The sequence below is a fragment of the Buteo buteo genome, chromosome 8 (assembly GCF_964188355.1).
Source record: "Buteo buteo chromosome 8, bButBut1.hap1.1, whole genome shotgun sequence".
Taxonomy (NCBI): Eukaryota; Metazoa; Chordata; class Aves; order Accipitriformes; family Accipitridae; genus Buteo; species Buteo buteo.
This window is the reverse complement of record NC_134178.1, coordinates 6,311,453-6,325,010: the sequence shown is the minus strand read 5'-3', so window position 1 is coordinate 6,325,010 and position 13,558 is coordinate 6,311,453. Positions and strand designations below refer to the sequence as shown.

Here is a 13,558-nt window from a genome sequence, read left to right as displayed (position 1 = left end):
AAGGATCTGCTCCCACTAAGAGGCAGGAATTGCTGCATGTTATCCTGGACGCTTTAAAATTCTTGTGAGGACTTCATAAATAAGTACGATACTGATACTCCTTTGTGGATTTCTGTAGCATTCGCTACATATCAAGGTGCCACGCTTAGATCACTGGTCGGCCCGGACCAGGGAAAGAGACAGATAACACACGCAGTGTGAGTGCCAACTTCCGCCTTTTATTGCGCAGTTAATTCCTTTTATACTAACAAGGGGAGGTGGGGTTACAGGTACATCACAAGGCTGCGACTAACCCTCTAACTTTCCGTGACAACGCGAGATCTTCCGAACGCCGACCCCTACAGATTTTATTGAGGCATCATACAAAATTGTACATCAATAATTCAGTCCCCAGAACCAGGGCCTCACAGTATCTGATTAATGTCGCAGCTCAGGGCTGCGGACTTCCCAGGTAAGTAGGCTGCCGAAGACAGTAACTGATCTAATGAAATGCACTGGGAGATGAATGAAGCCCAGCAGATTCCCATTGTGAGGAAAGTCTGCAGAAAAACTAAGGTGGAAAATGGAGGGGGAGAGAGGAGAACTCAATAGTGCGAATGAACTGAAAATTGGATGTCTGCTGCTGTCGATATAACTAAGCAGAGAGCTCATAATCTTTTTTCTTTACAGCACAAGGAAGCAGTTACATTTATTACTGCACTTATTTCTAATTCATTTTCAGTACCCAAGACTTCTTAAAAGTGAGAAGAACTCAGAAGGTTACAAAGATAATTACAGAGATTAGAATAAAAAAAATCATACCTGCAAAATTGTCTTCAAGCTGTAAACACCTAGAAATAAAAAGGAATGTCCATCTTGAGTAGGAAATGACATTAACGAAACATAGTGTTAATCTGGACATGGAGGGAAGTGTGTTATTTATTTGTTCATGTCTAGAATTTTTCTAAGGAGGGAACAAAAACTTGGCTGAGCTATGTGAAATGAGATGGGCAATATACTGAAGACTGTAAATCCTGCCTTTTTACTCAGTAGAGACAAGCTAAATCGTTCCATTTGAATTCAGTTCTGTTATAATAGATAAGAAAAATGACATGTGGGTGGAAAGATAGTTATTAAGCATTGTATATTAGAAATCCGTTTATAATTAGAAGTCTGATTTAGTGAACATATTTATCACTGAAGACATTAACCATTGTGGGGTTTATTTGTCTTTTAATCAGGAACCAGCCTGATAAGAATTAGATTGCCAGGAAACCATGTTCTCAAAAAGGAAATGGCAGATGGTATTACCAGGAAAAGTTCTGTATCACTCCCTGCTATCAGCAGTATGAGTCTGCCAGTTCTTTAATGTTATATTTTAGCACAGTGTATAATACCAGTGAGTATAAATTTGACTTGAAGTACTTAGAATTACATTAGATAACACATTTAGCAACTTATTTCCTGTCAGTAAAATCAGTAAAAGAAAATGATCTGAAAATTGTGTCAGCTGATTCATAGTCAGGGGCCAGGATGCAATAAAAATAAAAGATGTGCTGTGAATAAACAAATAAATATGTATAATCAGCCACTGAGAAGGCCATAATGTCAGCTTCTGATTAATTCTGTAATCCCACCCGTGAGAACTGAACCACCTAACTAATTTCTTTGGGAGATTCAAATTGCGGAGATTACTTCTGAGGAATCCACAGCATACAGGCAGTGTGTAGGCACACAGAACTTTTCTTCAGTTGTTTATTGGTGTTGATTTTTTTTAATCTACATATGTTAATAACCAGCACTGTTAAAATGTTATCCTCTGCATTTAGTCACATTTTTTTGAAAAAACATCAGCAGTTCAACTTGATACACGGTAGTTTTATTGTTATAAAATATAGCTCAGAAATCCTCTGCAGCACGTCCTCAGAAAAAGCCATTCCGATGTAGCTTCTGTTTTCAAGCATAATTCGTTCCTGGTTAGTATTTGCTAATGTGAAGGAGGTCGTGATTTTTGCTCCCTTATGAAACATCAAGTGAAGAAAACAAAACAAAACCAGTAGTATTTGTTAGTAAGCTGAAAGATAAAGAGTATGGAACAGTACAGTGGGGTAAAGAGGGAGCTGTGAACCCCACTCAAAGCGTACATGGCTGCACAGGGAACTGCAGTTATTTATACTAACATGATTCATCCTGTCATCCTATGGCTCCCTATGTAAAATAGGTGAAATACTGTTGTATGCAACCACAAACCTCTTATGAATTCTCAGTAAGGCTTGCCCCCATGCCTTTCAACACTGCAGAGTAATCTGGCTTCCGCCCGGGTTTCAAGCCGTCCAAAGTTGTTTTTCTTAAATAAAACTTGTATTTTGCACTACAACTTCTCTCCTGAGGTTTCGATGGTAGGGACTGGTGTAAGGGAAGCTCAGCTGGTCGTCTTTCTCTCTCCCTGTCTTCCTTCTGGTGTTCCCGGGATGGGGATTAGAAACCGGTCACGTAAGGCATCCTCGGCACGCAGAGCTCTAACGGAGAGGAAGGATCTGATTGCTTTCATTTCCTGGGGGCCAGGAACCTAAATGCCATTTCTTATGGAGATGTTCAGGTCCTGGGGATTCAGTGGTGATGTGACGTCTCAGTTGTGGTTAAGTTTTCTGAGAAACACAAGTGAGAAAAGAATAATGGTTCCTTTAAGAGCTAAGGAGAGATTTCATTCAGTGAAATACGAATTTGTTGCATCAAAGAACTTCCATTGTGGTATCCTGTACCAAATAGCCATAACTGGTGCTTCAGAAAAGTGGAAGTACAAGAGTTTCTTCCAAAGAGACATTTCAGAATTATAACAGAAATTTGAATGGTGAGATTGCCATCATCTTTAACTCTTGTATTTGCTAGTAGATGTGATCCTATATGGAGTTATATGTAAAGAAGAGATGACCGTATATATACATATATATCTCCTTAATATAATCTGTATAATTTGTATACACATTTTAATGGTGCTGTCTTTTCTGAAAGTATTTATGGAACCTTTGTCTTCCAGCAAGTAATATACACTTGAATAAACTTTTGGTTTATAACTAAATATACTAGTCCTAAGGGGGGGGGGGGGGGGGGGAAGGTGACTGTACTAACTTCACTATAATGACAAATAGCAGAGTGAATGTAATCTGTTTTAAAACACTGCTGACAAATTTTCACAGCTGCAGCTGAATTCTGGGTGTTACAATGCTTAGTTCAACCTTTTATTTACATATTTCTGTTCCTCACAAAATGCAACGTGAGATTTCATCGGAAGATTAGCTTCTACCCAACTTCTAACTTGTTTATATATTTTATTTATGTTACATAGTTTCATCCTGATAAACACACAAAATCAAAATGTATAAATTGCCTAGTCCTTCTGGGAAGATTTTCACCACTTTAATTGTTAATGTTTCATATTGTACCCGCTGTGGTGGTGTTGGGATTTTGGCATTTCTTTTTTTAAGGTGTCGGATGTTTTAAATGCCATTCTTAAATTACAGAGCTAACACTTTTGATTCGGTAGTTAAAATTAAATTTCAACATCTTTCTTACATATTTTGAAATAAACTGCACAGCTGAAATGCAATTTGATGTTAGGGTGACAAGAAGGGAGTTTAAATCCAGCAAGGTTGGGGTTTTTCCCTTAATTTTGAAATATGCTCTTCTATTTCCCAAGAACATACAGGGAAAGGTGATGAGTGAAGGCCAAGTCACTGAATATTGGAACTTTGTCTTCAAAAATTAGCAGATTTTGAAAGCCACTCGCCCAGTTTTAATGAAATAATCCTATTTATATCCTGGCATCATGACACATTTTTTTATTTATTCTATATAAAGTTGTTAAACTAATAGCAGTTCTTTTGTCTTTTTAATACACAAAATTTACCAATGCTATGTGTTATATTGCAATAGATGAAGTATATGTAGGCTGTCACTGTCTAGTAATACTAAAAACAGAAACAGAATTCTGAAGAATATAATGAAGAAATGTCAGATAAAAAAAAAACCAATCATGTTATCGAAGTTGTGAAAGAACTGAAAAAAAAGTTGTTAGTTTACCTAGTTTACATATTGTATGATACAGAGGAGGTCTTAGCTGATAATAGAGTGTGGAATTCCACTGTCTTTACAGATTCCACTAGTTCTTTGACTGTGTTTTAGTAGGTCCAGGATTTTATATGTCAGAACTTTGAATAATTAAGATTTGAAGTATTGCGGAAGATGGCTTTTTCACTTTGATGTTTTATTGAAGGCCTCAATGTTTTTTTTTAAAGAAGGGGGGGGAAGCGTGATTGTGTACTTATCTCACTGGTTATTTATGTCCCTTACTTGCTAATATACGGGAGTGTTAATATTGCCCAGAGGTACACCTAGTCTTTGGTTTACATTATTTCTTTACTTTGAAAGGAGCAACTCCTGGGATCAGGCAAAGCACAGTTACACTTTTTGATACACATCAGGAATTATACGTTCAGCTTTTGGGTAGCAGTTTTATTTAATAGTCATTTAATTGTCTGATCCGTCTGTTTACATTTCTAGTCGGGATTAATATTTATATATATATAGCCCAAGACTGGTCTGAGTTTTCCTATATGTAAAATACAAAGGAAACCACAACCCATAGTAAATATGATTCAGGGATTCTTTTCCAAATGGAAGTAAATTGTTCAGAAAAGGTAATAAAGCTGAGTGAAATTTTCCATCCTGAGTTGGAGGTAAATTATATTCTTTGTCTTATTCTTTTTTATGATGACATTTTGTACCTGCTGTGAAACAGGTAAAATTGTACTAAAAGAGGGCATGTTTTTCCTTTAATCTGAGAAGAACCTGTTGAAATTTGAAACTGTCCATTTCAAATTCTCTAATTCTGTAGTTTATAGTTAATAATTGGCATTAATCATGTCTTGGTTCTATTACAAAACCTCTGTATTTGAGAAAATTGGTAGAATGTGTAAAATTTCTCATACTTACATGCAATGCAAGTGCAAAACCTTTTCTGTGAAATAACATTACAAAATTAGATCATTAATTCTGTTAATCACAGGAAGCGAGCTGCTGCTTTAAGCATAACATACACCAAGTAAGTTGGCAGTACTATTAAGATTGTATTGTACCAAAAAGAATAACTCCTATACGGTCTTTATTGCAAACTGAAAATTCTACTTTCCCTAACAACACGTTATCAACAAAATTATGCTGATGTGTGACCGTGAGAGGGGTGTGAGTGTGGAGGTGATAAAGGTGCTGTTCTACTCCAGTAACAGTGTTGATCCGGAGATGGAAGGGTTGTGATTGCGGTTTGATTAGAAGTGGTTGTTCTTTTAGTGTATGCAAGTTATCTGTGAGAAATCAGTGTTTCTGGAGACTAGTGATTCTTACTTTTCTCCAAACTTCTGTTTGTGTTCAGTTTGGACCATTTCCTTTCTAGTTGGAGCTTTATTTTATAAGCAGCTATCATATATGTCTGTATCATTGCTATCAGGTGCCAAGGAGCTCAGATGAATTTCTCTCATAAAACTGGTTATATGTAATATTAGGTGTAGAGGAATTTGTGCCTCTCCTTGAATATTCAGCAAGATTGTTATACTCTGCATTGTGTCTTGTCGGTATTTCATATTAAATTCCTGCTTTTTTACATGTTGTCTAAATATGTTGGGATTTGCTCTTTTTGTTAGACTTTTTGCATGTGCAACAAATATTAAGACATAAGTAGTGAGTAAATTGTGACCTTACATATCATTTAAATCTATTTATATAAGGTAAGATAATAGTGGGAGGAGATGCTGGAAACCTGATCTTGTAGCACTGCATAGGTATTTTAGTCATTCAAGCTCAGAGGTGCTATGGACAATAGCTAATTTTAGTATTTTAGTTCGCAGAGTGAAATCCCAAGTGAATGTAATGAAAAGATGCATTTCTACAGTTAGGAAACAAGAACTCTAACAGGAGAGAAGAACATGGTTTCTGCTGAAAAAAATTGCATTGAAAAATATTAAAGGAATACTAAAATATTTCACTAGAGTATTTTCAATGGAGTTCTCTAAGTCTTAAGATGGATGTCATCGTGATGTTTTATTACTGTCCCATTTATTATGTAAGCTTTATGTGCTATTTGTTAACTATGCCATTTTATTATATGCCAAGTAACTTTAAACATCTCAATATAAATATTGTAAAATGTGGATTTTTGTTTAATAATTAAGTATTAAAACTATATTTTAAACACTGGAGTGTGAGAGAGAGAATTCACAGTTTTTAAAATGAAACTATTACCAGAAAAGATTGCGAGAATATGAAGAACATTTACAATTTTATCAAAGCTGAAGAGGAACAATTTGCTTTGTACTCACTGCTCTTCACAGAATGCTTTCCCTTCCTACAGGAAGCAAGAATATGTGCTCCAGTGTGAACTTGCTGGTGGTTGTACTTAGGGTGGAGAATTTTTAATTTCCTGAATTTATTTTTTTTTTAATTCTGTTCATGTAGGCAACACGGAAGGAGATTGAGAAACGCCAGGTCCATCTTAAGAGCATCAGCGATTTAGGAGAGAATTTGAAGACAGTGCTGAAAGGACAGGAAAGTCTGGTGGAGGATAAACTCAGCCTCCTGAACAGTAACTGGATAGCAGTAACTTCACGCGCTGAGGAATGGTTCAATCTGTTACTGGTAAGGAAAATGCATTTGTTCACACGGAGGGAAATGTTGGTGCTCAGCCTTATAGGAGTATTTTTCTGGTGCCTTGGATTGTGCTTATTGAATACATAGGTACACAGACAATCAGATTGATTGTTGTTTGGTATGCTATCTATATTTTAAGAATCTGACTGCTTACAGAGTGATGGCTCTTTGGAGGCTTGATTGTTAGTGCATCTTGTTCCTCTCTGCCTCAGTCGTTCCTGGACTGTTTTCTTGGATTTTTTCCCTAATGAATGAAATGCAGTTTCTCCCCAAGGACCTCGGCTGCTTGAATATGAATCAGGTGAAAGAAATAGTCAAATAAATTGAGTAGGTCTTGATATTGATACCAACAACCTCAGCTGCTTTTGGCTACAATAACATTTCTGTTGGGAACAGTCCAGTTGGGAAGTAAGTCCCCGCTTGCATGTTGGTTTGGTCCACAGGGTACTTTTGGGGGGTGTGTGAACTAGATTCATTTCAGAGACAACTAAATCAGCAGCTCTGCTCAGGGTGCACACCTGATATGCTCAAGGACTATGATTTGGTCTTCCAGAACTATACGATGCTCCCTTGGATAGCTTTATAGTGCGTGTTTTGATGAGGATAATTACTTAAGGGGACCAGATTAAGCCCAGTCGAAAGTAAAATCCCTAATACACATTTAATACAGATTTGGGAGCCTCAGCCCCAGCTGCTTCGAACTGATGATAGTCACGTAACTATGTTCTCCCTTAAAATTCATTCTGTCATGAAGAGATGACAGCTTGAACCCTTAATCGCAGAAGAGTCTTAACCCCTGGGCTGCCAGAATGCTTTGGGAAATCTTGTACGCTGTTTCTGTTGCTGAGAGCATGGGAATGCAGTTTCAACCTGGAGAAACTGGGGTGGTTCTCAAGGGTGTGCTAGCCTTTATCATGACTTTTCCAAGCTTGATGTGTTGGAGCTCCACTAGAACCTGTGTGGCGACATGACGAGTGCTTCTGCGACGGATATACAGCATCACTACGGGGCTGCTTCGGCTGTGTGCAGTATACAAGTGAAAGCATCTGGTTGTGTCTATTCTGTCTGGAAAACTTAAGCTTTTCGTTCAGTATGATGTAGGTGCTCAGCTTCAACGTGGAACTGATTGTAAGAAACATATAATGGAGTTTATAGACTGGTATAGTTATATTCCTCCACTTTCTCTGCTTTGGATTCTTTGGTTAATATTTACTAGAACCCATGATAAAAGGTATGAGAGAGGGAGTTGGTCTTTTACTGATTTTAGAACAGTGTCAAATAAAGGTACATACACGTGGGGGCCAAAAGGACTATTAAAATCTTTGATCTCAGGTATGTGGTATGCATATGTATTGTGTGGATATGCAGAGGTCTCATTCTAATGAGCTCACCGAAAAGACAAAATGTTTTTAAATTGAGGAGAGAAAAAAAGATTTCTCAGAATATCAACTAGAATAGCTTTTTAAAAAGCAGTCCCAAAGCAGAGAAGCGAGATGAAATGTAAATACGACTTTTGGATACAAAGCTCCCATTCTTGACTGTGACTTTGCAAGTGCATCCTTGTTACCATCTGAGTTTCAATCAGCTCAGTGCCTTTCCAAAATGAGTTCTGTACCTGGTTCTTGGGAAACTCTTCTTTCCACCTCCAGTAGGTCTGGCTGTCACCCTCCTGTTCCTCTCAGCAGCCTGGCTGAGCTGCAGACACCTGCGTCTCGCTGTGACTTTATCACCCTCCTGCCTGTCACTTTGGAACCTTCTCTCTTTCCTAGAATGTCTTTTTAAAGAAACTTAACATATAAAGTGAGAGCAAACAAACAACAGATTCTAGCCTTCACGAAAGAAGCAGTTACTGTGTAAAATAAAGAAGTTTAATTTCATAATGTATGCATGTTTGCCACAGTTGGCATAATTACTGCTATTATTTCAGTTCTGATTACTTTTTTTGTATGCAGTATTTACCTTTTCCACATACAGGAATATCAAAAGCACATGGAGGCTTTTGATCAGAATGTAGCTAATGTCACAACTTGGATGTATCGTGCTGAAATACTGTTGGATGAATCTGATAAACAAAAACCCCAGCAAAAAGAGGAAATTCTTAAGGTAAAAAAATGCGATTTTCTGGAAAGCATTAATTTTACTCTTAAAAGGACTGTCAAAACTAGTGTATTTTGAAAGGTGTCACAAATTGATTAACATTCTTTTTTCTGTGATAAAGCTACCCTCTGGCAGCTTGTAGATTACTTAATAAATTTGCACTGCATTACAAAAGTTAAATCCCTGCAGAAGTAAAACCAGATATGTTATTATAAGTCTTGGGGACTTCCTGGTGAGTAGAACAGCAGCTTATTAAACCTGTGTTTGCTGGGAAAAAACTCCTTAAAACATCTGGTTGAACAAAATCCTTTTTTTTTTCCTGTGTTCTTCATTTTTAATTGCTTTTCTGTGATACTTTTCTGATATCTATGCTATCTGCATTTGATGTCTCTGTCATATGATTGTTTTAATTCTATAAACACTGTTTGCATTGCTGCCAGACCAACACCACAGACAAGAATATTATATGGTGAACAAGGTGTAAAATAATGGGTTAGCATATCAACCAGGAGGTTTTATTTGGCCCATTGCATCATTTGACCAATTGATGAAAAATTAACTTTCAAGATAGATGTGAATTTGAAAGTATCTCATTCTTTGTTAAGGTTAAACAACTTCAAATTATTATCTGTATGGATTTTTTTTTTTCTTCTGAAATCAGTGTGAAGTTTTACTTTGTGTTGAACTCCATGGTCAGTACTTACTATCTGAGGAACAGCTTGCAAATCAAAATCAGAATTGTATTGCTGACACTAACATAATGATACCATTTACTAAAGCAAAACTTTACAAATTCCAAGGTAGAGCATAAATCGGTGCTCTCAATTGATCTCAGCAGGATTGCGGGACAGACTTTTGTAGTTGAATGAACAATTTTGCCACCATCAGGTACAAAGTAAAATTATCTTTGCTATCATTAGAGGTGTATATACTTGTACTGCACAAAGGCATTTCATACAGACAGTGAAATGTAATTCTTAATGCCCAACTGTGTTTATGATTCCCAAATCCTGGCTATCTTTTTCGGCCTCTGCCCATACTCGGATCTACTGTTAAGATTACTATTGCAGAGGAAGAAGGTATTTGCCCTCATTTTTTTGTAATCTGTGATAGATTTACAGAAAAAATTCCCACTGGTTTTCATCTGGTCATTTTTCCCTGCCTCAACTATGGGCCTGAACAGTAATGAAAGCAACAACTACACATCCAGTTCCATAATACATGAATTAGCAGCTCTTCCTAGCTTTAGGAACGTAAAATAATTTAGCGTATCCTGAAATATGCTGAGGATTGTATTATTGCAGATAAGAACCTGGCTAGAAATAATGTTCACCATTAATTTCCTCTAGGAGATATTAAAACAGACATGTAGATACATTCCTGCTATAAATTTGAGGGCTATGAGTAGGAATGTTATCTAATGTATTTCTACTGGATTTACACACTCATGCATAATTATCTGAATTTGCTTTGTGGTTTTGCTCCCTATTCCTTTGCACACTTTCTCTCTCTCTCTCTTTCTCTCTCTTTGCATTTATTACTAACTTCAAGCCCTGTCTCTTGCTCACGGACTGTAGCGCTTAAAGGCTGAGCTGAATGATATGCACCCAAAGGTGGACTCTGTGCGTGACCAGGCAGTAGACTTGATGACAAACCATGGAGATCACTGCAGGAAAGTAATAGAGCCTAAACTGTCAGAGCTCAACCAGCGATTTGCAACTATATCACAAAGAATTAAGAGTGGAAAGGTAGGAGGACTTGCTTCCATATGGAGATGCATACAAAATGGTATTTATATAAGGTGCACAATTACAACTACATAGCGGGCTGCAGTTTCTCCCAAACCTAAGCTTTTAAAGGACAAAAATGTAGATCCTAAGAATTTTCTTTTTTTAAAAGTGTGAAGGTTTGGGGGGTTTGGCATTAAGGTCTTTTTTCACTGTTTCACAATTAAAAGTATTCGATGACTTTATATGAACATAAAGATTACTTCATTAACTTATGAAGAATGGACAACATCTAGGAATTGGTGAGATTCTTAATCTTATCAAAATACGAGTAGCCTTTCTTTATATAGATTGACTTTTGAGGACTAATTTTTCATTAGATGTACTCAGTCTTTTCCTATAAGGCTGTGACTCACCAAGGTTTGAGATAGAGACAGATATATATACACAGATTATATCAATTATACTTCAGCTACTCATCTGTACAACTAGTATGACTACTGAATCTGAATTCAGTATGATTAGGTAATTTTTAGCCAAGTTATGACTTCTGAATTGGAATGAGGAGGGACATAAGCCACCTACTTTCTCCACTGTATTGTAGAGAGCTATTCAGTAGATTAAAGCAGGCAGCCATGCAAGTTGGTATATAGGATAATGGGAGTGCATGGATCCTCATCTTAACTATTTTTGCTGGCTACTGTAATAGCACGGGAAATAAATGCACAGAGGGTTACTGGCAGAGCAGGAAAAAAGCTTTGCAAAAAGCGTAAGCCAAGAGACTTGGTTTTCATGAGTTGTTTGGGGTTTACGCAGGGCTCAATACCCTGTGTAACCAGCACATTCTTTGTGGGTATTTGAACAGAATAGAATATGTCCTATGAATAAAGTTTATCTTTTTTCTTCTATTGGCCATCAGTAGTCCTTCAGCCATTCCAAGTGTGCTTCTCACTTCTTACACAAGTACAAACTGTAGACAGAAAACATCTTGGCGCAAAGCCCGAACGACTGTGTTGCGTGATGTTTTTTATGCTGAACATCTGGTATCTGCAGTCTGGATTTCCCTCTCAGTTTTACCTTGCACTTCCACAACGCTGTAAGCATACAGGGCTGATGCAACCTTTGATAGAGTTGTGTGAAATTATTGCTTGTCTTAGGAAAAAATGGGACTGCCTGAAGGTGGTTTATCGTGGATTTGCTGTTTGCATTGCATGTTGTGGGCTCACTCAAAAGAAGGGGAAAAAGATGCTTATCAAGGTGAAGTGTCTTCAGAGCACAGCCTGCAAACTCCTTCCACCTGGCAGCCTTCTCTCTCAGGTGTTCTCCCATTTCTGATTGTATAGGCAAAATGAGCTGGAATGGCAGCACCTCACTGAGCTTTATACACCATGTACCTAGCAAGATGAGAGGAATTACTACAGCTCGTAATTTTAATGGTAAATTAGAAGTTAGGACAGCTTTTCCAGGACCTTAGGGAATGGACAGCTAGGGTATGATTCACAAACGATATCTATATTTAATAGGTATTGCAAAAGATAGAGGCAAAAGCTTGTCTGAATTCTTGGCACTTCTACTGACTCGCTGTATGCATTTGGAAAAAGGACTAAATTGCTGGGTGCCTCATTTTGTCCACCTGTATAATGTAGGTAACTGTACTTCCCTTTGTCATTATTTCAGCTTCATGGGCTCAAGGATTATTATTCTTTTGGAGTGATATTATGCTTCCTAAGTGTTTTGGTTTTTTTTCCTACTGAGGTAAAATTATTCACTCAGTGAATAATAGATTAAAAAATCAGTTCAAGAGGATAGTAAGCGCTCATAATCTATTTTCAATCAGTTCTCATCTATTTTCAAATTATCTGTATTTTTTCAAATAATAACAATTATCAGTACAACAATGAAGTAATAAGAAATGACCTGTCATGTCGGTAAACAGTAGTACATAGTTGTTGTGTCCCGAGATATCAAAATTATCATAGTGTACTAAAATGAGATTTAACCTTTTCAAGTGTTTTCAAGTGTCTTTAAACCTCATTCAGTTATTGGAATTTCATTTAGTATTTCTCCTTCCATTTTCCTTTTTGCTATTTTTTTTTCAAACATTTGTTAGAGATGAGTAATTTTATATTCCAGTTTTATTAGTTGATTTGTCTTTTAGTGAGGTTTAAGTACTTTTGAAGATATCCTTCAGAGCATTTGAGAAGAAATTACTGCATACTACTTGCTACTATTTCTACCTCAGTTGAAGTGCCTGCTGAGTGTAATGCTGAGCTTCTTGATGAAAATTTGCGAGCACAGTATTATTCTCTATGAATATCATACATTACTGTATTTCCATGAATGTTCGTAAGTGCGCAAATTCTTTGTCATTAAAACAATCAGATACAATTAAGGCATTTTCACCCTAATTGTCCCAGGTCATCTGTGGAACAGCTGAGCACAGATTGCAGTTGATGTCCAGTCTCTCTTGTTTTAACTGATTAACTTTGGTTGCTACCACCTTCATTACAAATTTTTGCTTTATAATAAATAGCAATTGTACTGGAGGGAAGAGTAAAGGAGAACTGATTAGGATATAATGTGCTTTTGTCTTTAGCAAGAAGACAGTTGTATGTCCGAGAGTTCCTAGAACATCATAAAGCATTAATTACCTTTAAATCTAAATTTTATGCAAGAATCATCAAGAATTTGTTGCTTGTTCTTGTGTTTAAAGCTTTGAAAGAAGATAGCTTTCTCTCTTGATCCTTTGCAATGCACTTAATAAATATATTGCATATTGTACATTGAACTATCCACAGGCACTAGGGTATCATGTAGATAAAGGGCAGTGTATTGTTGTTAATAAGTGGCACTTGGTTTAGAGTTTAAAACTGAACGCTAAGCTAAAGCACCATAATTATACTGTGATTCATTTTGGAAAAATTGTGCCTATTTTGTTTGGTTGAGGGTTTTGTGGTGCTGCATTTTTCTTGAGGCTTTTCTAAAACACAAGCTCTTTTAATGAAGTTTTGTTCATTTTTTTAATATGTTACAAAATATTGCCAGGGGAATATCTT

At 36.7% G+C, this 13,558-nt stretch overlaps 1 protein-coding gene across 12 annotated transcripts in view; it reads left to right on the top strand.

Annotated features, from left to right (window-relative positions):
- The window catches only part of DMD (dystrophin), a 1,298,312-nt gene that overhangs the window by 609,502 nt on the left and 675,252 nt on the right, over positions 1-13,558 (top strand). For 10 of the 12 annotated variants that reach the window (XM_075033523.1, XM_075033521.1, XM_075033516.1 and 7 more), the window contains 3 exons: positions 6,487-6,666; positions 8,653-8,781; positions 10,353-10,523. In XM_075033523.1, coding sequence (XP_074889624.1) covers positions 6,487-6,666; positions 8,653-8,781; positions 10,353-10,523 — 480 coding nt within the window. Of the gene's footprint in view, positions 1-6,486; positions 6,667-8,652; positions 8,782-10,326; positions 10,524-13,558 lie in introns of those variants that run through there. The other 2 variants (XM_075033527.1, XM_075033524.1) reach the window with 2 other exon arrangements.